At 33.9% G+C, this 27,610-nt stretch overlaps 1 protein-coding gene across 1 annotated transcript in view; it reads left to right on the top strand.

Annotated features, from left to right (window-relative positions):
• The window catches only part of LOC143236408 (uncharacterized), a 74,542-nt gene that overhangs the window by 15,181 nt on the left and 31,751 nt on the right, over positions 1–27,610 (top strand). Inside the window, exons 7-18 of the mRNA XM_076474671.1 lie at positions 9,336–9,430; positions 9,810–10,025; positions 12,611–12,725; positions 15,204–15,498; positions 16,859–17,064; positions 17,701–17,942; positions 19,660–19,852; positions 21,672–21,824; positions 22,042–22,156; positions 24,159–24,328; positions 24,895–24,983; positions 27,343–27,588. Coding sequence (XP_076330786.1) covers positions 9,336–9,430; positions 9,810–10,025; positions 12,611–12,725; positions 15,204–15,498; positions 16,859–17,064; positions 17,701–17,942; positions 19,660–19,852; positions 21,672–21,824; positions 22,042–22,156; positions 24,159–24,328; positions 24,895–24,983; positions 27,343–27,588 — 2,135 coding nt within the window. The remainder of the gene's footprint in view (positions 1–9,335; positions 9,431–9,809; positions 10,026–12,610; positions 12,726–15,203; positions 15,499–16,858; positions 17,065–17,700; positions 17,943–19,659; positions 19,853–21,671; positions 21,825–22,041; positions 22,157–24,158; positions 24,329–24,894; positions 24,984–27,342; positions 27,589–27,610) is intronic.

The raw sequence follows: 27,610 nt of genomic DNA, 5'->3' as shown, positions 1-27,610 counted from the left end.
CAAGGTGCTTGTTTGTGTATTAAACATATGTGACACTTACAGTATCATCTGTCTGTTTGTTAAACATACGTGACATTTCAGGTAACGTCTGTATGTAGTTAAACAATGTTTTAGAACAACATGGGTTCTATTGGATCATCTCGGTTGTTCCACATTACAAACTAAATTAACTTAAAAACATAAAGCTAACCCTTATCATTCATGTACTTATCAAGGTTTTAAATTTACTATGTCTACAATATCTGAAGACAACCCAGTCCAAAAACCAACCACCCTGTTACAAAAAATAAAACTGTTTTAGCTGAAGATGATTTCTACCCTGCCAAAATTTATATTTGTGTCCCTTAGTCCTAATATTGTCACTTTTATTTATGAGAAAAAAAAGATTCATCAACACTATTAATTCCCTTAATAAGCTTAAAACTTAAATCAAGAACTTCTTAACCTTTCTTTCCAAGAGAAAACATTTTTTAGAGATTTCAGTCTCTCCTTGAATAAAAACTCCTTCATCCCAGGCACCATTCTAATAACCCTTCTCTGAACACTTTCCAACAGTTCAACGTCTTTCATAAGGTATGGAGCCCAAGACTGAACACAATTAATATATCAAATGTGGCCTAACCAGTGACCTGTACAATGAAATTATAACCTATTTAGACTTGTATTCAATATTTCTGTAGAAACAACCTAAATTCCTATTTACTCTACCACTAGCAACAGCACACTGTTTGGATGGCTGTAGAGCCTGGTCAACCATTACACCAAGATCCCTTTCTTTCACGTCTCTGTTAAGTTTATTTACATCCACATTATACTTATAATTCAAACTATGATAACCCACATACATTATCTTGTATTTATTATAATTAAATTCCATCTACCATTTAGTTGCTCAACTCACTAGATGATCTAAATCCTTTTGTAAATCAGCAGCATCCTCTTCACAGCCAACACCACCCAATACTTTAATATCATCTATAAATGGGGCTCAGTCAAACCAGATCAACGTTGTAAGTGTACCTCGATCTTAGGACCCTTACTTTTTTTATTTAAATAAATGACATAATTTGATGAAATGATTGATAGATTACTTACATTTATGTATGTCTGTTAAACACACGTGACACTTAGAATAACCTCTATCTGTGTGTTAAACATATGTGTCATTCAGGGTAACCCCTATCTGTGTGTTAGATATACGTAAAGTCGTTGTTTGGTTGGCTCTATTAATGCCTAATACATTACAAATGAGTTACGCTAAGCTAACCCTAACTTAGAACTGTTCGCTAGAAGAATAACCTATCTTAAATGGCTTCCTTCCCTTAATCGCATAATAGGATTTATTGTCACTTTTGTGAAAAACATGCTTATCTAAAAGTGCGTATTTAGAGGGAAAATGCGGCTCGAACCTGACACCTTTCCACTCGCACATCAACGTCCGTCTTACAAACTGAGACAGAGGACAAGCTTCCTGTTGTCGAAACTGTCAGAAAAACATATTCAAAACCTTATTTTAAAATGATTTAACTACACGTGTTAATAGTTCTGTCTTCTTTTGTTTAAAGTGGGGGTTTTCATAAAGTGAATTATCCAACAACATAATAGAATGACGTACAATATTTCTCACCCAGTAACAACGTATAGAACTGTATCTCAGAACGGCTGGTATGGGTATTAAGACTTTTACTAATAAAGCAGAGAACAACGTTTCGATCTTCCTTAACAAAGAACCTGATGATGACCTAGGAAGGTCGAAACGTTGTTCTCTGCTTTATTAGTAAAAGTCTTAATACCCATACCAGCCGTTCTGAGATACATGTTTATTCAAGTGGGTTTCTCGTCATCAAGAACGTATAGAACTGTGTACTGTGTTAAAGAAAATAGTACTGACACTAATAATAGATCAATAATATTCGATCCTTTCCTGAAGCCATGTTTATATTTTTATTATTTTTCTACCCCAAATGCTACTTGTTTCATAGTACTGTACAGATTTTACGAGTTGTATTACATTTCCATAAATGATTTCCTAATTTTAGTGGGTTATTTTCAGGCTATACAAGGTTATCTATTTAACCCTTTCGGTGGTATCAACTGTGACAATTTATGTCAAGTCAAAATATAACTCTTATTTAACTTTATTCACTAACAGTATTATTAAAAATAACGTTTTGACTGTTTAATAATAAATACCACACAATTTTCTTTTCAAGATTTTCTTCTTTAGTTTGCCGTTAAGCCTAAAACCACACAATGGGCCATCGGTACTGTACCTGTCAGATATATCGGATTCTGCTGTTGTGCGTGTTTACGTATTGTAAGCCTTTAGATTTAAATTATAAAGCCACAATCCAGTGAGGCTAATCTAATTTTAAAGACGGATCAGACTTTTATTTCACTATGAACGCCCCCCAGTGGCTCAGCAATTATTAAGTATACATACAACGCTAAAAATCCGGTTTCGATAATCGTGGTTGGACAACACAGATAGTTTCCGGCTACTTTCTGCACAGTAAAAGTGCCATCTATCGGTTATTGTTACAAATATCTTTAATATTATGAATATGTTTTATTTCATAATAAAGATCTTATGGATATGTTTTAATCGTGTAAACACACCTTAATAAAATGTATGAAAAAAAGAAGAACCCTCTGCTGGCAAAAAATACAACTAGCCATTTTTGAAAGGAGAATTGTGGCGCCGGCATTTGTTGAGACGACGAAACAGATGGCATACGTAACCGAGTTCAATAGCTGCAATTGAGACAAATAACTGAGAAAGAAATCTCTTACAAAAATCAAGTTATTTAATAATGACAGGACCACTGACAGTTACAGCTAACACGCTACTCAATATCTTCTGAATTCACAGAACTGTCTTAGATGGTTAACATGTCGGGTTGGGTATCGAAACTCCAGGGTTCGTGTCAAATGTTGATAAACATGCTACGCTCTTCCAGTTGCAGAAGTGGCGTTATAATTGCGACAGTCAGTTGTGCTTCTTAGATAAAAGTTGTTATGTAAACGACAAGTGGTGTTACCTGGTCACTCTTTCTTTAGTCAGTATTCAGTTGAAAACTATCAAACTATTTCTACATCCGGGTGTATCTTATTTGATTATTGAAAACGTAAAGAAATTCTAATCTACAAAGTGAGTGAAATAGACTTGTTATGTCATAACCACAAACCAAAGCTGCATCCGATCGAGGAGGTTTTCGTGAAACATTGAATTTCGTGAGAAGAACAAAACATCTCTAGTTCAGTTCGTAGCACTTGTTGTTTGATAAGAAAACAATCACAGAAACATAACGGAATATGTATACATACATATATATATAAATTCAAACACTACATGTGTTTATATTTGTGTGTTATAAATATATAATGTTCCATACCCGTCTATTATAAACATTATAACTTCACAGTTATTTAGATATTTTAAAATATGTAATAAATTACAATATTTTATTAATAATGTTGATGTACTGATAAGAAAATTAATAGTTAATGGATTTAATAAAGAAATTGTAAGTAAAATTATTAAATTATTCTGTAATAAATACAAAAATGTATTAAATAAATACAAAGAAAGTAAAATCAGAGAAATTCTAGTAAGAATTATTTTTAGTTAAAAATAAGGTCATCTAAGAACTTGGCACTACTTTATGCAGATGTACACCTTGAGCCGCATATTAAAGCACGACAGTCACAGTAAACTGTCACTTTACTGATGTCGTGTTAATTAGTGCCTCTGCCATATTGGGCGCAAGAACGTTTACTTCAAGAGGTAAGTTTTATCTTATTTACCCCCAAACGGTAGTACCTTTTTTAAATCTTTTTTTATGTTTTTGTTATTCTAACTTGGTAGAACAGTCACCTTCCCACAACTGTCTGCAGACAGTGAAGGCTGATATACGAGGGCTGTTCAAAAAATACGCGGACCGACGTCATAAAACAAAATGTACTTTATTTAGAAGTTACAGGTCTGGGACCCCTTCAAGGTACTCTCCTCCCCAACGCACACACACTTATCCCAACGGTGTTTCCACTTGTTGAAACAGCCCTGGTACGCTTCTTTTGTAATGTCCTCCAGCTCCTTCGTCGCATTTGCCTTAATCTCGGGAATCGTCTCAAATCTTCTTCCTTTCAAGGGTCTTTTGAGTTTGGGGAACAAGAAAACATCGCAAGGAGCAAGGTCAGGTGAGTAGGGGGGGGGGGGAAGAACAGTGATTGAGTGTTTGGCCAATAACGCACGAGTTCTGAGGCACAAATTTCGCAGCAACGCGGTGCATCTTCAATTTTTCGGTCAAAATCTCGTAACAAGATCCAACTGATATCCCAAACTCTTCAGCAAACTCCCTAACAGTCAGACGTCGATTTGCCCGCACCAGGGTGTTGATTTTGTCGACGTGTGGGTCGTCAGTTGACGTGGAAGGACGTCCAGGACGCTCATCATCTTCAATGGACTGTCGACCATCCTTAAAACGTTCATGCCACTTGAAACATGCCGTACGCTTCATAGCAACATCACCGTAAGCCGTGTTAAGCATAGCAAAAGTTTCAGTCGCAGATTTTCCAAGTTTAACACAAAATTTCACAGCAAGTCGTTGCTTCTTCAGGTCATTCATTCTGAAATCCGCCAAACGAAAAAATCGCACTTCACTTAAAACCGCGTAGCTAATACACAAATGAAGATATCTGCAATCGGGAAATGGCGTCGTAATCAGCTGATCTGTGCGAACCTAGCGACACCAAGCGGATTTCACTGGAACCAACTGGAGCCGCGCAATTCAAACAGTCCGCGTATTTTTTGAACAGCCCTCGTAGATGTGGGGCGTTGTGGGCTCGAGCACCTACATTTCGCTCTCCTAATTTCTGATATTCTTATATGAGACTAGTGAATCGGAGGTTAAGACAGATAGACGATGTATCTCCACCCCAATATGGGTCCTTCTTCTTCAGTGACCTCCAAAACTAGGATAATTTTATATGTCCAGGTTGTAGCTTGTATCCTAGGATCCTTCTTAAAAATATGCAGTGTATTTTGTTTCTGGATTTAAAATTTATGTATATATATATATATATTTTTTTTTTTGATAGACGGTGTATCCCCACCGGAGTGTTGGTCCTACAGTCACCCCCAAACACGGTCCTTCCTTTTTATTTTATCTTATTTTACTTAATTCTTCAGTATTAATATCCTATATATATATATATATATACATACATACTGTACAGGTTATATATATATATATATATATAATTGTAAAAATTTTAGAGAAAATTAATATTGATACAGTTAATCAAATTAATTTAAAACAAAATCAAAAAGGAAGGATTATGTTAAAAACAGCAAATCCAAACCTTTGACTAATTATATTAGTTTGTTATAACCAAAAACAAGCCAAAACAAATATAAATTAAAATAAAAACGCTACATAAATTCAAAGGATCCCAGGATATAGGTTGTAATGCGGAATATAAAATGCACCCTAGGTTTACGAAGTGACTGTATGTAGAACCCACATTGCGGTGGGGATACACCGTTTATCAGTCTTAACCACCATTTGCCAGTCTTACATAAAGAAATAAAAATAAAGGAGTAGCAATAAATATGAAAATTAGGAGAGCGAGATGTGTGCGCTCAAACCCATAATGTCTCGCATCTATATTACCCTTCACTGTCTACACTACAGACAGCTGTGGGAAGGTGACAGTTCTTCAAAGTAAAGAGGAAAAGAAGTTAATTGAAAAATAAGAATAAGAAAAGTAAGGCACTACCATTAAGGGTAAGTAAGTTAACTTACCTCTCGAAGTTAGCATTCCAGCCCCTATTATGGTGGCAAGGCACTAATTGGTTGCCTAGTAAACGAATTATACTAGTATGAAGGGTCCCATCCAGTTATTTAAATTAACTAGCATAACTCCCAACCACCAATCATTAAGTCTACTGCAATTAAACAAGCATTTACATTCGGTAAGGTTGTACATCCGCATACAGTAGTACCATGTTCTTAAATGACCTTATTCGAAACTAAAAACAGATATTAGAAAATGTTAATAAACTTTATTTAATTTTTATTTCTTTATATTTATTTAATATATTCTTGTATTTGTTACAAAATAGTTTAATAATGCTACTTAAAGTTTCTTTACTAAATCCATTAACTATTAATTTTTGTATCAGTATTTCAACATTACTAATAAAATATTGTAATTTATTACAAATTTTACAAAATCTTAATAAATGTGAACTTATAATGCTAATAACAGGAAAGTATGGTACATTGTTATTAAAAGAGGGTAAACCATATATTGAAAAGGTAAAATATTTTCTTTTATCAAAAATATTTGCATTGATATCCTTATCTATTATTTTAATTTCCAAATCTAAATAATGTGTTTCTATATTAGAAATTGAAGTATTTTCAATATTTAATTCTACTGGATAAATAATGTTAATAACGTTATTTATTTCAGGATTACTTACAGTAATTAAATCTTCTATATATCTGTAAGTTACGCTAAATATATCTGGATCTCTTAGTTTTCAATAAATATATTTTCATAATAGTAAAGATGTAAATTTGCTATACAAGTAGAATAGTTAGCTTCCATTGGAAATCCTGTTACTTGTTTAAAACCCTGGTTATTGAAAAATGTATAATTATTGTAAATATAGAAACTTGTATATTTTATGTTTTTGGTGCTAAATATTCTTTGTTCCAGTTATATGAAAGGATAACAGAACTATTTTATTAATGATTTTAAAACAAAGATTAAATCATTTAATTGAAATGTGTTGCACAACGTGGTGAAATCAAATGTTTGAATATTTATTTGTTCACAATAACTTGGATATTTTAAAATATAGGTTGATTGATAATTGTTCTTATTGAATTAGAAATAAATCTGAATTTAATTGGATATTCATAGAGTTCGGGAATAGCACAAAGAAATGGTAAATCTACGTAAAATTCTGTTTAGAATAAAGTTTATTATAAGCCTTAACCACCTGGCCATGGCGGGCATAATATATTCTATGGAATTCATTAAATTGTTTTTAACTTAAGTTCTGTGCAAATTTATATGTATATGGAATGGGTTAGAAGTTTGACCCGCATATTCTATATTACATTTTGTTCATGTTAATAGATGAGTTACATTTTCTCATTTTACAAAATGAATTTGTGCAATGGAAAAGTGTGACATAGTCACCAACAAACTACACACATGGAATATATTTTAGAGAAAATTAATATTGATAGAGTTAAGTAAATTAAATTAAAACTTTACTTTGAAGAGCAGTCACCTTCCCAGAACTGTCTGCAGGCAGTGAAGGGTGATATAGATGTGGGACGTTGTGGGATTAAACACCCACATCTCGCTCTCCTAATTTCTATATATTTACTTTTAGTTTCTATTACTATTCCTTTATTTTATTTCTTTATGTGAGCCTGGCGAATGGAGGTAAAGACTGATAGACAGTGTATCCCCACTGCAGTGTGGGCCGTACTTCTTCAGTCACCTCCAACACCTAAGGTATATTTTGTATCCCACTTTATAGCCTGTACTCTGAGATTCTTTAAATTGGTGCAGCATTTGTTTGTTCTTATTTTTGTTTCGTCTTTTTTTGGTTAAAACAAACTAATATAATTGTGTATGTATATATATGTCAGTGCGTGCTTGTATATACATATCTATATAAATATAATAATAATACTTGTGTCCAGAGAACATACTCCAGCTATTATGTTGTTATAAACTACGAGTTTCAGCTTTCATACAAACCTTGTGAAACTAAGACATGTCTTTGTTTAGATAGGGGCATCAGGTATGTTTTGTAACATCATACAACCATAATTATACTATCATCTATTATTCTGCTGTCGGAACTATAACCACTCTAACTATATTTATCGGATCTTTTAATATAAACCAAAATGACGGGAAAGACGTGTCAACATTAGTATTTGAGCCACACAGGGGAACAGCATTGTTCTAAATGAACCACACAAGGGAACAACGTTGTTCTAAATGAACAACAAAAGGGAACAACATTGTTCTAAATGAACCACACAAGGGAACAACATTGTTCTGAATGAACCACACAGGGGAACAGCATTGTTCTAAATAAACCACACAGGAGAACTGCATTGTTCTAAATGAACCACATAGAAGAACAGTATTGTTCTAAATGAACCACACAAGAGAACAGCATTGTTCCAAATAAACCACACAGGATAACTGCATTGTTCTAAATGAACCACATAGAAGAACAGTATTGTTCTAAATGAACCACATAGAAGAACTGCATTGTTCTAAACGAACCACATAGAAGAACTGCATTGTTCTAAACGAACCACACAAGAGAACAGCATTGTTCTAAATGAACCACATAGAAGAACAGTATTGTTCTAAAAGAACCACATAGAAGAACTGCATTGTTCTAAACGAACCACACAAGAGAACAGCATTGTTCTAAATGAACCACATAGAAGAACAGTATTGTTCTAAACGAACCACATAGAAGAACTGCATTGTTCTAAATGAACCACACAAGAGAACAGCATTGTTCTAAATGAACCACACAGTACAACATTCTTCTAGATTTAGGATTGTATATATCTACATTAGATAATAATTAGGGAAGAATGATAAGTTGGAGATTGTTTTTTTTATAGAATTAAAGGTGGTTTTCTTATTTTGTGTTTGTGGGGAAAATTATCCTGTCTAACAACTGGACATAGCACTCACACCCTAAGGTCTTATTGAACATTAGAATATATGCAATATTTTTAAATCACCACGAAAATTATTGTTTTGAAATGACAAAAAATTTATATTTCCGTAGAAACAGCTTAATTATGCATTGTTTTCCTACAGTTTTACTGACGTGATCATTTATTTGTTGACAATTACATCTGTAATAAAAATGTATTCTTCCATAGTTATCGAGTAATGGTCTGTAACTTTGTGATATAACACAGATAATTATGAAGTATATATTTATACCAACATTTTACCTACAAAATAGTTGAGCGTTTTTGTGGAGTTTTCGTATGTTATTAAAGGGCACAGCAACTAAAAGACCATGTGGGGTAGATAAATGTCATTTGTTAGTAATATTTGTATCCATATTTACAGTGTAGGTGGATAAATGTTATTTGTTAGTAATATTTGTATCCATATTTACAATGCAGATAGATAAACTTTATTTCTTGGTTTGGTTTTACAAATTTATTTTACCAAACTTCAGACCTTCAGCTTATTGTATATTGGTTATTCATTTCTAATTAAAACGTGATTATTTCTATGTTACTCAACGTTTAAAGATCCAAGCATATATTACGGCTTGCACGAGTTACAGCAGGAAATTTCAAGAAATAAAGCTCTAAATCCAAGATTGTTGTCCTTCTCAAGTGACCGGGTAAGTAGAGAGAAGTTGGTCATTACTTTAGTTGTGTCTATACTTTCTCAAAATGGAAACAAATTAATAAAAACGAGTGTTTTCAAAGTACGTTACGAAAGACTGTTTACAGTGTTCTGAAGGCTTAACATAAACTTTTTGCTCACATCTGCTTCTTTCACGTTTTTAGTTTCCTCTGAACGATAGTCGTAAACCTTTAGTCTGCACTTGCCTGTGTGATGTCTGTCGGATATTTATAACGTATCAGAATAAACACAACCATTTTCTTTCTAGTATTTAGTTTGTGAATCATTCTTAAATAACGTATTCCCAGATAATTTACCTGAAAACAACATAAACTGCTTGAATGTTTTCTTAGAATGTGTTATCTTTACTTTAGTTGAAGGAAAACGTTGACTTCATCGTTATGTTGACAGCTAGGAACCGCCTAGGGTCACACACCTACATTCCTGTGGTTCACACAGTTCGTCGAACGTCCAAATCACTCGCATTAACACTCGCGGGTCCTAAACTTATTAACCCTGATAGTGACGTCACATTCACAACCTTGGTTGACATCTGCGCAAGTGTAAACCTGACGTCATCGATACTTCAAGTAAGATCAGTTTCAAATCAATTTTAAGTGATTTTGAAAGAAGAAATATTATGTTTTTAAGAAAACCGTTATAACAAATCTTAAGATATTTGATATGATTATAATAATTGTTATACCAAAGCTGTTAATGTCATGTGACGTTCATCATTAGTTTCTATTTAACCAGTCATCATTAATTTTAAAAAATTATAATTTCCGACCTAGTTCAAATCTCAACAGGAAATGTACAGAAGCGACAGTCTAATTCTACTAGTCGATTAGAGAAGCCCAAGAGTTGGCGGTGGGTGCTTTTGAGTAGTCCACTAGCTTAAAATTAGATATTACTAGTGCACGTTATTCTGGTGTCATGAGTAACAGTTACATAATTGTAAAAATAAATGTTTAACCCTTACCCACCATTTGTTGTGTGGACTCCAAATTAATTTCTTTATAAAATATCATTTTTAAATATATTACTGTATCCAAAGATGTCCATTAAATTACTATAGTGGAAAAATTTATAATTTTATTACAAAGTGGTAAACATTAGTTTTGCCCAACCCGTCAACAAACACTATGTCCCTTTGTTCTGCTCGCTTCATTGACCAAACGTACCCTTAAAAGTAAAATAGAAACAATCATACATAAAAACGGCTTTCAAATACACTCTCGAAATAGGCCTGGCATAGCCAAGTGGGTTAAGGCGTTCGACTCGTAATATGAGGGTCGCTGGTTCGAATCCCCGTCGCACCAAACATGCCCTTTCAGCCATGGGTGCGTTATAATGTTACGATAAATCCCACTATTCGTTGGGAAAAGAGTAGCTTAAGAGATGGCGGTGGGTGGTGATGACTAGCTGCCTTTCCTCTAGTCTCTCCCTGCTAAATTAGGGACGACTAGTGCAGATAGCCCTCGTGCAGCTTTGCGCGAAATTCAAAACAAACAAAATGTCAAAACATTGCAAACTATATTAAAAGTCATTCCTATAGGAGGGTTATACACATAAATGTTTTTATACATATTAGACCAGTTATGCGAGGTAGTAATAAACAGCTCTAGGAAGTATGAGTCGACAACCTCAAATTATATAACCTTACAACCCAAACCTTGTCCGAAAACGTTCCAGCATAATTTGTTTAATTACTCGTCACTGATGTATTTCACGAACTTGTTTCGTTCCTGTAGCTTGTGGTAAGTGAGTATTTCACAAATCCACGAACATGACGTGGCCTGTAAAGTTAAGTTGGTTTTTGCCCCTCTTATCTGACGTAGTCTACACAGTTAAGTTGGTTTTTGGCCCTGTTATCTGGAACAGTATACACAGTTAAGTTGGTTTTTGGCCCTGTTATCTGACGTAGTCTACACAGTTACGTTGGTTTTGCCCTTGTTATCTGACGTAGTCTACACAGTTAAGTTGGTTTTGCCCTGTTATCTGACGTAGTCTACACAGTTAAGTTGGTTTTTGGCCCTGTTATCTGACGTAGTCTACACAGTTAAGTTGATTTTTGCCCCTGTTATCTGACGTAGTCTACACAGTTAAGTTTGTTTTTGCCCCTGTTATCTGACGTAGCCTACACAGTTAAGTTGGTTTTTGCCCCTGTTATCTGGAACAGTATACACAGTTAAGTTGGCTTTTGCCCCTCTTATTTGACGTAGTCTACACAGTTAAGTTGGTTTTTGGCCCTGTTATCTGGAACAGTATACACAGTTAAGTTGGCTTTTGCCCCTGTTATCTGACGTAGTCTACACAGTTACGTTGGTTTTTGCCCTTGTTATCTGACGTAGTCTACACAGTTAAGTTGGTTTTGCCCCTGTTATCTGACGTAGTCTACACAGTTAAGTTGGTTTTTGGCCCTGTTATCTGACGTAGTCTACACAGTTAAGTTGATTTTTGCCCCTGTTATCTGACGTAGTCTACACAGTTAAGTTTGTTTTTGCCCCTGTTATCTGACGTAGCCTACACAGTTAAGTTGGTTTTTGCCCCTGTTATCTGGAACAGTATACACAGTTAAGTTGGTTTTGCCCTCTTATTTGACGTAGTCTACACAGTTAAGTTGGTTTTTGGCCCTGTTATCTGCAACAGTATACACAGTTAAGTTGGCTTTTGCCCCTCTTATTTGACGTAGTCTACACAGCTAAGTTGGTTTTTGGCCCTGTTATCTGACGTAGTCTACACAGTTAAGTTGATTTTTGCCCCTGTTATCTGACGTAGCCTACACAGTTAAGTTGGTTTTGCCCCTGTTATCTGACGTAGTCTACACAGTTAAGTTGGTTTTTGGCCCTATTATCTGACGTAGTATACACAGTTAAGTTGGTTTTTGGCCCTGTTATCTGACGTAATCTACACACTTGAGTTGGGTTTTGCCCCTGTTATCTGGCATGGCCTATATAGTTAAATTTTCTTGTTTTACCCTTATTAACTGATGCGACCTATATAGTTATTTTTGCCCCTGTTAATTAATGGGGCCTATGCAATTAAAATGGTTTTTGGCCCTGTATGCTGATGTGGCCTATAGACTTAAGCGAGAGAAAGGATATTTAACAACTCTTAGATTTTGTAAGGTTCAACGATTCATTGAATCAAATTTAGTATATTTTTATTACAGTTCTTGTGGTCAACAAACAGTTCGGACTTCAGTTTGACAGCCTTTACGGGAAGAAGTGCAACTGTAACAAGTAATCAACTGACCAGTGGTGGACCGTTCGTTGTCTCTGTAACTGGTGAGTATGTGTACTCTGTTTTAAAACGTTTCTGAACAAGAGAAAGTTAACTACATAACCGAAACTAAAAGTAATATATTTCAGTATAGCTCACGTGTCAAACCTGTATTGCAGAAACTAAATCTTATATTATTTGAATACAGGCATTATCAATTTGTGAACCTTTGTTGTTCAAGGTATTGTCGGCCATAATCCCAATAATATCTCACGAGGTTTGGCCAGCTTGAGGAATAGTTGTCAAACATCTTTACATATGAAATCCCTTTAAAGAAGGTAATGAATGTCGGGTTAAAGTCGGTAGTGACACATAAGTGTGGGGAAACTTGAAGTTTTGTGACTGATATATTTTGTTAACTTCTTTTTGAGGACTATTCGCGCTAGCTGTCCCTCATGTGAATGTTATAGACTAAAAGGAAGGCAACTAGTAAACACCTTCCATCACAACCTCTTCGATTACTTTTTCACAATGAAAACTGTGATTAATCGTCGCACAATGAAATCCCCACAAATGAAAGGGCAAACATATTTGGTGACAAGATTCGAACCCGTGACCCGCAGGTTAGTCGATTGGCCTAACCATTAGTTTATACTGGGCTTCAGTATATCAATTTAAAAGCTGTCTTCAAATTGTTAAAAGACTGTGAGTAGAAGAAAAATGGTAGAAGGTGACTAGCAGCATTGTTTGGAAAATATAATGTACGGTCATGTTTGTGACATGTTGGAATATTTAACTTCAACCATGATACGAATCAAGCTGTATATACACGCATAAATCTATGTTCTAGTTCTGCGACAAGAATATAACTTGCTAAAGACTGATTTTAGAAACTATGGTAGTCATACTCTGAAAAACACTTAAAACTTACTATTATAAATAATAATTATCAAATCAGTTTATTCTGATAATAAAAAACGAGAAATATCTAAGGCAAACATTTGATTTTGATCACAAGAGGCGCGAAAAGTTGAGTTTGATCAAAAACATTTATTCTATTACTCATAATATTAGTTATATACACCGACTTATGCGTCAATTCAGACTCCCAGCTAATAGTTGGATAAGCTACTTTTCTTCTAGATTCGAAGTGTCAGAAATCCAATTCTGTCCCGTTCTTAGAGATGTGAAATCTGTCAGTTGTTTACAGAATTAAAATAGGTAAGCTGTTTACAGATACCACAAAATAAGTAAGTAAGGAAAAGCGACGCTCAAGCTCAGTTTAGGTGGCATTTCTGTAATAAGTTTTTCTAACGTATTGACCTAAGTATTGACATTTCGAACTGATTTCAGACAATAAAAATTTGGATATTTTTAATTCTCACCTTGGAAGAACTATTGTCAATAGTCATGCTCAGGTGTAATTAGGATGTTCTTGATTAACTTTTCATAAACATCATACGACCCAAATACTGCAATGGTAATATTTCCCACACTATTACACCACCTTTAGCATTTTAAGATTCAAGTAAATCATGTAGCGTTTTCCATATTACTCTACCATCAATACAAAAAGAATGGATACGAGTCACTAAATTCTATTACATACTTTTAGTAACTTACTGGTGACATTTTGCATCATTGAAGGTTATTACCTCTATGTTTGTGTATGAGATAAGAATTTTAAAACAGTACTTCAGTATCATCTTAATCTGACGTATTTTGTATTTCATGAGCTAATTATAGTTTTCCTCTTTCTGTCATCAGCCACTTACAGTATTTTCCAGAGGAAACCATGCTCATTTCCTTTCGCTACTTTTAATATGCCCAGTGAATCAACAATAAAGTTACGAACTTACAATGCCAAAAAAAATCTGAGATTCGAGCACGCGTCGTGGACAAATCGCAGATAGTCTATTGTGTAACCTTACGTAAGAATAAATAAAAATATTTTTACAGTCGTTTAAAATAACAGTATTTTAGAAATATATTCTGACGCGGTGTTACCAAACACCGTTATAAAGTAAGCTGATACATTCTGTGAATAGTCTCTTTTCAATATAACAATCAAGGATGGGTTCTAAAACATTAGACTAGGCGAAGAGTCCCCCAACCCCAAATGGAGAGTCAGTACATGTAAATAAACATCGTTAATGTGTCTTAATAATCTGGAAAAGTGGTCACACAATATCTGATTATCAGTCTGTCACAGTTTCAACCTTAACAGCATTGACAGACTTAACGTTTACGGAACATAACACAAAACTTGAAGTCATGGTTTATTTATATATCACGTGACATTAGTGGAGACTCGTTGAATGAAAAACATTTTTATGGTTTGTTACACATATACAAATAAAGAACGAAGGGTATTACTGACATAATGAAACTTGAAGTAGTTGAAGTAGCGGTAATTTACTTAGAATAAGGGTTTATGATAATTGAAGTGTTATTATTCATTAGTTTGTTTGTATTTTATTTTCCATAATTGTGTTTAATTGATTTATAATAAAATTGTGATATTTATAGTATTTTATTTTCAGTTTCTGTGAATGGTAGTGACATCTTGCGGGGTGAAGTTAGTCGTTTATTCGTAATTAAGAAAAGGTCTTTAAGACCTTGGGTTGACCCTGAAACCCTGGTGATTGGAAACGAAACTAGTTACTTCTTGTTGAAAGGCGCTCCTTACTCCTACGTCAACCCCAACACACTTACCACAGAAAACATTCTATTTGATTGGTCATGTCACCACCAGGTGGCGAATACTTGTTTCAACGAGAGCGTAACAACTAACGAACAAACGCTTACTGTCTCAGCTGGGATGTTGAAACCTGACAGGTATGACATACTCTTTAAAAATTTAAGATAAAACTTCATAAATAACTATAAATACGAAGCTTTCTTACGTTATGCCATCTATCGACGACTAGATGAAGCTTAATAATTGTGTTGAAGATTCATTTGAAAGTTGTAAACAGGAAACTAAAATATACCCATGTATTTAGGTTAATTTTAATGATAATAACTGTGTTAACATGTATGGTATGTAAATGTGTTCTAACGAATCTCTGTAATCTGTGTTAACATGCATGGTATGTAAATGTGTTCTAACAAATTTCTCTAGTCTGTGTTAGCATGTAAGATATGCAAATGTGTTCTAACGAATCTCTGTAGTCTGTGTTAACATGCATGGTATGTAAATGTGTTCTAACAAATTTCTCTAGTCTGTGTTAACATGCATGGTAGAAGAATGTGTTCTAACGAATCTCTGTAATCTGTGTTAACATGCATGGTATGAGAATGTGTTCTAACGAATCTCTGTAGTCTGTGTTAACATGCATGGTATAAGAATGTGTTCTAACGAATCTCTGTAATCTGTGTTAACATGCATGGTATAAGAATGTGTTCTAACGAATCTCTGTAATCTGTGTTAATATGCATGGTATGATAATGTGTTCTAACGAATCTCTGTAGTCTGTGTTAACATGCATGGTATAAGAATGTGTTCTAACAAATTCCTCTAGTCTGTGTTAACATGCATGGTATGAGAATGTGTTCTAACGAATCTCTGTAATCTGTGTTAATATGCATGGTATGAGAATGTGTTCTAACGAATCTCTGTAATCTGTGTTAACATGCATGGTATGAGAATGTGTTCTAACGAATCTCTGTAGTCTGTGTTAACATACATGGTATGAGAATGTAGTCTGAACATTTGTGTTTCAATATTGATAAAGATCTATACGTATGAAACCTTTTTTTTTTCATTTTATAAGAAACTATATAAATTACGTGGTTCCTATCTTGTAAGATACTACTGTACAGCAATATGTGCAAATAAATGTGTATTAAAACACATGTGTTTTTAGGAGTAAAGAAACGGACCAATATATATTTTACTATTACTTGAAACGACCCTAAAATTTAATGAAAAACATTCCAAATTTAATTACATATGTGAACAGAAGATTTGAGTTGAAAGTAAATTTCACTTGTAACAAATTGTGTTAAATGATAACTTCACTGATGTCAGTTGAAAAGCTAAATAAATTATTGTTTTATATTTTAAGTTTTACGTAATTCAGTATATTTAATTTCAATTAAATTTCAATTTCTAAACTGTATACATTACAAATTAGTTTTTGGATTTTTCCAATATGGTGGAGGGCCTAGGATGGTTTTCTCGTGTATTCAACAGGTACAAGGTAACTTTCAAAGCCACCAAAAATACCCTGATCGCTGAGAAACAGATTAGTGTAATAGTCCTACCAGGAAAAGTACCAGTCGTATACGTTAAGAGAAGCTACGTAGGGCCTGTTAGTCCAACAGACAGACATGTAGTAAATGCTTACGTCACTAGTGACGTGGACGTGAGAGTGTGGTGGGAAAGTGTAGTTGAGAAAGGTGAGTTGATCTGAAATCCTCCAACAAGCCTAGAATTTCTTTATTTTATATGCCTATTCTGGTCATTTTATGTAAAGTGTCACCTTGCCAGTTACAGTATTGTTGAATTAATAATACAGAAGAAAATGGTGCTTTATGAAATTATGTTGAACCTTGTTACTAATATAAAGATATTAAGTTTAACAATGTTTTTTCACGGTCACTACATATCATCAGTGTACGAAATAAGTTAACTTATTTTGTGATTTGTTTTTCATATTAGATGGTTTACTGATCACAGTTCCCAGTGTGAAATATATTATTAGCTTATGGCCTTTTAAAGTAAAATTAGGTTTACTTAAAGATTTCAAGCCATTCCTTTGGTGTATTTTTACAGAAGTATGTTGTTTTCTAATGTACACACGCATATAGGCGTTTATTCCTTTATAGTTACTTGTTCTAACAAATTATTTTTTTGATGTCTTGCAGTGTATAGGGATCTAGGACTAACTTAAATTTGGCCGAACCTTATTAGACATTATTGGGTTTACGGCCGAAAACATCATTAACAGAGAGAGTACCCAACTGATGAAATTAAGCATTCTAATCGTCATAAGAAAGAACGTAGAGTTATAATTAAGATGTATTGTTTCGTAGAATACGCCATAGCATCGCTGGATGGAATGACACCATCGTCACATCCAAGAAATTACAGTGGTCCAATGATAAGACGTCCTTTCCCTTTGTTGATTCCGTCTGTTAATTCTCATTGGCGCGGTCTTCTCGGTGGTGGCCGCTACAAATTTAGGATAGTAGCAGAACCAATCAACGGAGACGTACGAGGCTACGCTGATATAATTGTTGAAACTAAACAACCACCAATTAGAGGAGGTTTGGAGGTAATTTGGTTTTATTCCAGAACACACCCACACATTCGTCATAAAAAAAAATTAATAATATTTTACGATTTAACTTAAAACGTTGTTTACATCTTCAGAAAGTAAAACCCCTTATAAGACCACAACATTATGTTTTCTTTGAGTAATAAATAAAAGTTTATTTTAAGTTTGCAAGCATCGATGGAGTGGACAAGTAAAGATTTTTTAGCTTTTTTAAAATATAAATTGAATTACTCCTCGTCTCAGATGATTTAGGCCCCGGCATGGCCACGTCATAAGGACACTCCACTCGCAATCTGAGGGTCGCGGGTTCGAATCCTCGTCGCACCAAACTTGCTCGCCCTTTCAGCCGTGGGAGCGTTATTAGGTGATGATGAATCCCACTATTTGTTGGTAAAAGAGTAGCCCAAGAGTTGGCGGTGGATGGTGACGACTAGCTGCCGTCCCTCTAGTCTTACACTGTTAAATTAGGGACGACTAGCACAGATAGCCCTCGTGTAGCTTTGTGCGAAATTCAATTTGATTTATTTTTATTTTTATCTTCATTATTCTTTTATGGATTTCGAATTAAACGTGTGAAGATAGCTAAATCTGTGTGTGTGTGTGTTTTTTCTTATAGCAAAGCTACATCGGGCTATTTGCTGAGCCCATCGAAAGGAATCGAACCCCTGATTTTAGTGTTATAAACCTAAATCTAACTTGTATCTGTTGCTGGTAGCCTAATAGGTATTTCGACAATACCAGAACGCTTCAATTGGGTTGGACTTATGTCAGCCATTCTTTTAGTAGTAGGTATTTCAATAAGACTTTCAGAACTGGAGAAGACACATTATGTATCCTTGCCTTAGATATGATAATTAATTAATCGTAATGAGTTCGAAAACTAATAAACACATTATGAGCAAAGTAAATATTACAAACATAAATAAAACTGGAAAGTGACAGTGAAAGAGTATACCAGTACAGAAGAACGAACGTCAAGAACCTGAAAACCGATGTGTGTGTAAGTTTTGTTAGAGTAGAACCACATCAGACTATCTGTTGTGTCCGCCGAGGTGAATCGAGTCCATGATTTTTATGTTATAAGCCCTAAGACTTACCGTTCTCCCATTGGTGGACTTCAAAAACGATAAAGACCCCTACAGGTATAGAAGAAGGAGTAGGAGTTTAATTTGAAGATAATTAAAGTGTCTGTAGAACAAACCTGGACTTTATGCAACTGACTGATAAAGATAACAAAGTATATATAGACAAGTGTCAATATTCATCTTGATTGCACTGTTTGTGATTCGTTGCCCAGTCAATATTCACCTTACTAGCACTGTTTGTGATTCGTTGCCCAGTAAACATTCACCTTGCTAGCTCTGTTTGTGATTCGTTGCCCAGTCAATATTCACCTTGCTAGCACTTTTGCGATTCGTTGCCCAGTCAATATTCACCTTGCTAGCTCTGTTTGTGATTCGTTGCCCAGTAAATATTCACTTTTCACCTTACTAGCACTGTTTGTGATTCTTTGCCCAGTCAATATTCACCTTGCTAGCACTGTTTGTGATTCGTTGCCCAGTCAATATTCACCTTGCTAGCACTGTTTTTGATTCGTTGCCCAGTCAGTATTCAGACGCGACGATACAAGTATTACATACAATCAACACATTGACTGTTATTTTTTAAATAATTAATATCAGTTTGTTTAACAAAATTATTTTTGATTTTCTAGGTGACACCACCGTCTGGAATCGCATTTCAAACAGCTTTTACATTAAAAGCTACAGGGGGTTGGAGGGATAAGCCCCAAGAGTATCCATTGAAATACATTTTTTTCTATCAAGTGAGGAACGAAGGGTTCAAAACTCCGATAAGAGTCTTTACTGGAGAGCCACCTGGTGTGCACAACGTTTATCTTCCGGGAGGTAAAAAAAAAACAAGAACTTACTAACGATTTTTTTTCAGGATATGTTTCTGTACTTTAAGACATACGTGACAAATAACTGTTCCGGTAAAAAAAATTCTGGTTTTAGTTTTACACATTTTTATAGTCAAATTACACATATGATGTCATACAAAAGGCTGAATTACTTACATTTTTATTAAACTGATACAAAATATAGCATTAAGTTTCAACATTTGACCCATTCAGGTTTGGCTAGGCCTGGTGGTTAAGGTGCACGAAGCGCAATCCGAGGGTCGCGGATTCGAAATCTCGTCAACGAAATTCTCACCCTTAGGAAGGATAATGTAACGGTCAATCCCATTATTCATCAGTAAAAATGTAACCCAACAGTATGCACTGGGTGGTGTTGACTTATCCATATATTGTCATTGCTAAATTTGGGCAACTACTAAAAGTAGATTTCGTGTAATTTGTGAAAAATTCAAAACAAAAAAAATCTAGAAGACATAAAGTAAACAATGGAAATACTATTTAATTTTTAAAAATATTAAATGAACATCCTTTGTCGTAGAGGGCGTATGAAATAATGTCGTCACTTGTCAAAATGTTTTAAATATTTAATAATTCTAATAAGCCCTGTCTGTAACATTTTTCTTAAATTAAATAAATCATAAGAAAATGTATGATAAATTATCGTAATCTTAGTTTCTAACTTCTCAAAATGAAAGAGATAAACAAACGAATGTATTAATTATATATACCAAACTAACCTCTAACTAAGGTGTAAACTAATTCTCTGTTTACACATTTGGTACCATCTTCAAATATTGGTACCATATCAAATTTCAAGATATATTTGAAAAGTTTCAGGAGGACCGATATCCTCTACAGTTATAAATTTTAAAATGATAACTGAGACCACCTTTACTAACATACCAGCTGGTAACTGAGACCACCTTTGCTGACATACCAGCTGGTAACTGAGACCACCTTCAGTAGTGAAAGACATACGACTTATGGTAAATAACAAATACATATTTATTTATATAACATTATGGTATACTAATCGTTGTGTATGTTTGGTTGAGTTAATGGTTTATTTATATAACGTTATGTTGTACACATCGTTGTGTATGTTTGGTAATGGTTTATTTATATAACGTTATGTTGTACACATCGTTGTGTATGTTTGGTAATGGTTTATTTATATAATGTTATGGTGTACACATCGTTGTGTGTGTTTGGTTAAGTTAATGGTTTATTTATATAACGTTATGGTGTACACATCGTTGTGTGTGTTTGGTTAAGTTAATGGTTTATCTATATAACGTTATGGTGTACACATCGTTGTGTGTGTTTGGCTAAGTTAATGGTTTGTTTATATAACGTTATGGTGTACACATCGTTGTGTGTGTTTGGTTAAGTTAATGGTTTATTTATATAACGTTATGGTGTACACATCGTTGTGTGTGTTTGGTTAAGTTAATGGTTTATTTATATAACGTTATGGTGTACACATCGTTGTGTGTGTTTGGTTAAGTTAATGGTTTATTTATATAACGTTATGGTGTACACATCGTTGTGTGTGTTTGGTTAAGTTAATGGTTTATTTATATAACGTTATGGTGTACACATCGTTGTGTGTGTTTGGTTAAGTTAATGGTTTATTTATATAACGTTATGGTGTACACATCGTTGTGTGTGTTTGGTTGAGTTAATGATTTATATCAATAATGTTATGTTATACACATCAATGTGTATGTTTAGTTGAGTTAATGGTTTATTTATATAATATTATGGTGTACATAAGTATGACGTGTGGTATTTTCTTATTTCAGACATTAGTCCTAATATTACAGTTGCTTTACAAGTTTGTGGATATATATCTTGCTCCATCACTAAACAGACGGTCCCCATTAGCCCTGCTGACACTTCAGTTGAGGAAAGTGTCAACATATTGTCAGAACAAGCAACTACTCTCCTAAATGAAGGTAGGGGCTTTGGAATTATAAAAACTATATTACTTTCTGATGAAACGTTGTAATCCACCTACGAAGGCATACTTTTGAAGAAAAGATACAATAATGTTTACTCGGCTTATTTAAGAGTATGATAACCTATGTTTTATACACTTAGAAGTTTTAATATATAGGTTATTAAATAAGGATAACTCACAATATGTTATACATATATTTTGTGTTTATCCAGGTGACATAACCCAAGCACTAGCAACTGTCAGAACAGCAGCGTTTCTATCTGGTAATCAATCAGAAACTCTCTTTCACGACACTATTAATGCTGTTGCTGTGAGGTACCTAAACGGGTAAGTAGTAGTTTGTTTGGATTGTGTATAAAAGATGTTGTAGATGTAAGGAACCTAACTGGGTAAGTATTACTTTGTTTGGATTACGTATAAAAGATGTTGTACATACAAGGTACCTAAACGAGTAAGTATTACTTTGTTTGGATTACGTATAAAAGATGTAGATATAAGGTACCTAAACGGGTAAGTATTACTTTGTTTGGATTGTGTATAAAAGATGCTGTAGATGTAAGGTACCTAACCGGGTAAGTATTACTTTGTTTGGATTACGTATAAAAGATGTTGTAGATGTAAGGTACCTAACTGGGTAAGTAATACTTTGTTTGGATTACGTATAAAAGATGTTGTAGATGTAAGGTACCTAACCGGGTAAGTATTACTTTGTTTTGATTGTGTATAAAAGATGCTGTAGATGTTAGGTACCTAAACGGGTAAGTATTATTTTGTTTGGATTACGTATAAAAGATGTAGATATAAGGTACCTAAACGGGTAAGTATTACTTTGTTTGGATTGTGTATAAAAGATGCTGTAGATGTAAGGTACCTAACTGGGTAAGTATTTCTTTGTTTGGCATATGTATAAAAGATATTGCAGATGTAAGGTATCTAACCGGGTAAGTATTACTTTGTTTGGATTGTGTATAAAAGATGTTGTAGATGTAAGGAACCTAACTGGGTAAGTATTACTTTGTTTGGATTACGTATAAAAGATGTTGTACATACAAGGTACCTAAACGAGTAAGTATTACTTTGTTTGGATTACGTATAAAAGATGTAGATATAAGGTACCTAAACGGGTAAGTATTACTTTGTTTGGATTGTGTATAAAAGATGCTGTAGATGTAAGGTACCTAACCGGGTAAGTATTACTTTGTTTGGATTACGTATAAAAGATGTTGTAGATGTAAGGTACCTAACCGGGTAAGTAATACTTTGTTTGGATTACGTATAAAAGATGTTGTAGATGTAAGGTACCTAACCGGGTAAGTATTACTTTGTTTTGATTGTGTATAAAAGATGCTGTAGATGTTAGGTACCTAAACGGGTAAGTATTATTTTGTTTGGATTACGTATAAAAGATGTAGATATAAGGTACCTAAACGGGTAAGTATTACTTTGTTTGGATTGTGTATAAAAGATGCTGTAGATGTAAGGTACCTAACTGGGTAAGTATTTCTTTGTTTGGCATATGTATAAAAGATATTGCAGATGTAAGGTATCTAACCGGGTAAGTATTACTTTGTTTGGATTGTGTATAAAAGATGTTGTAGATGTAAGGTCCCTGAACGGTTAGTGTTACTTTGTTTTAATTGGGTAGAAATGTTTTAGATATAATTGCGATTGTCCCTGCTGTTAGGGTTGACTTCCAATGACGTCATTGAAGTGTACATCTCTAATATAAATATATGTCTCTCAGTATCAAGTCACCTGAGGAAGAGAAGTCTATGTTACAAAGCCGTAGTGGTTATACATAGTTTTACTTTAAGAATTTGTAGTTTTTGAACTCATCTGTTTTTAGTAGATGTTTGATATATGTATCTTTTAATAATCTTTGCAGTTTTTCTTCAGTTTGGTTATATTAATAAGAGTACTAATACATTTTGTGACATTACGTGACTTAACATTCAAATAATCAATCTTCTTATCCTTCACATCCTGTGGAGTTCGCAATTAAACGTAGAGAACTCACCAGAACAACCGAGTGATTTGAACATACTTTTCATGTTAAACATACAACAAACTAGAGAAGTTGGTAACGTAATTAATTACAGTGTTAATGTTACTTATTTCTTGTTGTTTGTTTACCCACCTTAATGAGAATTCCTTGACGAACTAATTTATTGACCATCAACCTTTTTGATTTATACAGAAATGTCTTTTCAGTTCTGATGGATCTAGGCTATCTTTGGGTTCAGGAATGACAAAGAAAATACTTATATATAACTCTGTGACCCATAGTTTCTATAAGATTCTAAGGTCTGTGATCAATTCCATCTTTTAGCTTGATGACTGACCCATCAAACAAAGTTGTCGCACGTGAAGCACTCCATTTTCTTTATCTGACTTTAATAACGGTAGAGGACGCTAACATCACTCTGGGCAGCTTGGAAAACCTTGTGAATTTAAATAGAAAAGTTTCGAAAACTTTGACAGGATCGACGTCAGCTGAAGGCGAGTTTCAAAATTAGTTTCGTGTTTTATTATGAACAAATAATTAGTTATAATAATATAACTACTTTGTTCTTCAATAAAATATTAAAGGCTGAACAAACAAGGAGTTCAGAGTACAAATTCAGTGTTAACTTTCGGTCTATTTTTTAGAAAATATTTTATATAAATATTTCTTGAATCCATAGTTTTCAGTTCACAGTTAATGTTTAAATAATAAAATAATTTTTATTTGTTATTATTAATTTTCAACGGAGCTTTTCCAAACAGAATATTAATAATAGAGAATGTTCTACTGAGTCCAGTAGGGGACTCAGTAATTAATACATGTTTATGTTTTTTTAAAGTCTTTGATATAATAATAAAATTTTCAAACAAATTATTTTGTTGACATTTTTAATACATCCTTTAGTAATCTGGTAGAGGGCGTTATCACTTTTGAACCTAACACTGTACCTTGTAGAACTTTCATTGAAAATTAATTTGCCCACATCATAAAATTGATGAAAATTGTTAATATTTTGTTGTAAAATTATGTAATATATTCTAGATTTTTAAACTGATTTTAGATTTCACGACAACTCTGATCTCCAGCAGCAAACTGACTCGAGTGAAGCGTTTCGTAGAGTCTGATGTCTCCGATCTGGACGTCTTTACCGTACGTGTTAGATGAATGTTGTCATTGGGTTACTTACTTATCATTGTTAACTTTTGATCAAAACAAGCTACCCAAATATATCAAATTTAAAAACTAATCGACTGATGAATTTCAATAATCTAACATATCATTCTTATTTTCATTGATTAAGATGTCTTGATTTATCATTTTGGTACCTTTGCTCCAAGCGACGTTTTCGGCCTTAATTCCAATAACACCTAAAATTCAAATCTCACATATCAAAGAATCCTTGTAATAAAAATATATAATAATAATAATAACTGAACTGTATTACATATATTAAACAATTAAAACCAATATTATTAATAAAATTACCGCGAGAAAAAATAATAAAATATAACTTTGCTTTCAACACGTACAACCCTAGTTGTTTACTTTAAAGACGTTCACAGAACCCTTGTTTGTTAAAAGCCTTGGCACCAGTGACATCCAAATTATTTAATATAACGGCAGGAGTGCCCCAAGGATCAGTCCTCTCTCCACTTCTTTACATAATTTTCGTCAGTGACATACCTTTTCCAAATCTAACATACACACACAATTCACAATACGCAGATGACATCGCAATCTGGAGCACCTCCAGAAACCCAGTAATGGCCATGTCTCGCGTACAAGAATCACTAAACAACGTCTCAACATGGAGCAACAAGTGGAGGGTCGTGTTAAATCCGACAAAAACACAAGCAATCACCTTCTATAGAAAACTAAAGAAGCAAAGAAAAAATCTAGAAAAAATAAATCTATCACTTGGAAACACAACCATTAACATGAGCAAAACACATCACATTCCTTGGCGTCACTTTCGACACAAAACTAACATGGAAAAACACATAAACAATATACACTCATCAATCAGAAAAAGGATTTCATATCTAAAGACTATAACTGGTAAACAATCGAAATGCGCACCGAACACCATTATACAAATATACAAGGCTTACATCCGTCCACTAATAGAGTACGGATGTCAAGTAACATATAATATGTCAAACAACACACTCCAAAAAATCCAAGTGCAACAAAACAAAATATTAAAATCCGCATTCAGTTTACTATCTTTTACACCAACAAATTATCTACACCAAATTAGTAATTTACCAACTATAAGAGATAGAATAACAGAACTTTCTATGAAATATTATCGAAAAGCAGAAAACAGAAACAAACTAACGGCATCACTACACAAATTATCAAGTGCACCAACAAAATACATATCACCATACAACATATTTCAAGAATCACAATCCACTCAACAAAGAGTCTAAATACATAAAAACTATGTTAATAACATGAATTCCTTTTTTTTCAGGTACAGGGCACACGACAGGCAAAACTTTCGGCGCCTGTCGTGTGAAAGTGGGTTTTCTCGGGGTACTCCCGTTTCCCCCCACATCAAAATCTTCAGGCATTGGATTTCTAGATCCCAGCCCAGGCAACCTTTTTGCCAGACCCAGAATCGGGCCGTTTGATTTGATCTGAACTTGAATGAATTACATTCATGTTCACATCTACCCAACTTTTTCTTTTCGAGACAGGTCCCGACCTTTCCTTCTTTCCACTGCTACCTTTGCCTCCACCCAAAAGACCATTTAGTGAGACATTCCCCACCCAAAAAGTCAAGAATAATAACGATAATTAATTTATTAAAATAATAATAATAAAAAAAAAACCCACCACTTAATCCTAATAACAATCCACGAAAGGGGACGAAGAGGAACTACAAAGTTCCTGAACACCCCAGTTGGAGAGAGAACTCTTCGGATTTCTCTCTCTCTAAACTGAACCCCTGCCACGTTAGTTTAGTTTAGTTTAGTTTAGTTTACATCCAATAATACTCTTTAACAATGTTTCCTAACCAATAAGATTTCATTAAACGGCTCCGACAGTGTCATTTTATTGTGTAGCTTAACATGTGAGTTGTGTTTATGCTGAACTATACATCAGTCATGTGGCAGTAGAACACCACAAGAAGTAACATTTATAAAAATAAGTCAATTAAATAAGTAACAAAATCGTACAATAAATAGAAATATAATAATACACTACTTGAGGTAAGTATGTTTCATTTAGTGAATTATTATTTATATACAGATTATAGACTAGCACCTAATATGACTTTAGTTATCGTCCATAATTATGAGCAGTCAGATGGAAATATTAAATAAAGTTGCTAGAACGTAAACCTAGCTCGAATATATAAGTTTTAAAACTTAGTTCCGGTCATTTTCATTATTATAATTCGGTAATAATTGCCAATAATATATATATATATATATATCACATGGTGAAACAAAGTGGCTTTAAAACTATATCTTATTATTTTCTATATTATGTTTAGGTAAATACGTTGCTGTCTATGGACACTTTTCAACTGACAACCACTCCGACTACCTCTGATGCAATTCAGCTGATCAGGGACGTCACATCCTATCTTGCCGGGACGTGCAAATACCTCGTTGTGAACGAAGAGCCTGCAATGGTTGCGACCTCTATCGTTGCTGTTCGGAGCGAAAAGTTGGAATTCGATTTATTGTCTGGAAAGGCAGTAACTTTAGCATCCCTCAACAGTAAGAAAACGAACCAGGTATGGAAACTCGCCTTATAGA

The sequence above is a fragment of the Tachypleus tridentatus genome, chromosome 13, assembly GCF_004210375.1.
Source record: "Tachypleus tridentatus isolate NWPU-2018 chromosome 13, ASM421037v1, whole genome shotgun sequence".
Taxonomy (NCBI): domain Eukaryota; kingdom Metazoa; phylum Arthropoda; class Merostomata; order Xiphosura; family Limulidae; genus Tachypleus; species Tachypleus tridentatus.
Note: the sequence above shows the minus strand (reverse complement) of the source record. Positions and strands in the feature narration are given on the sequence as shown.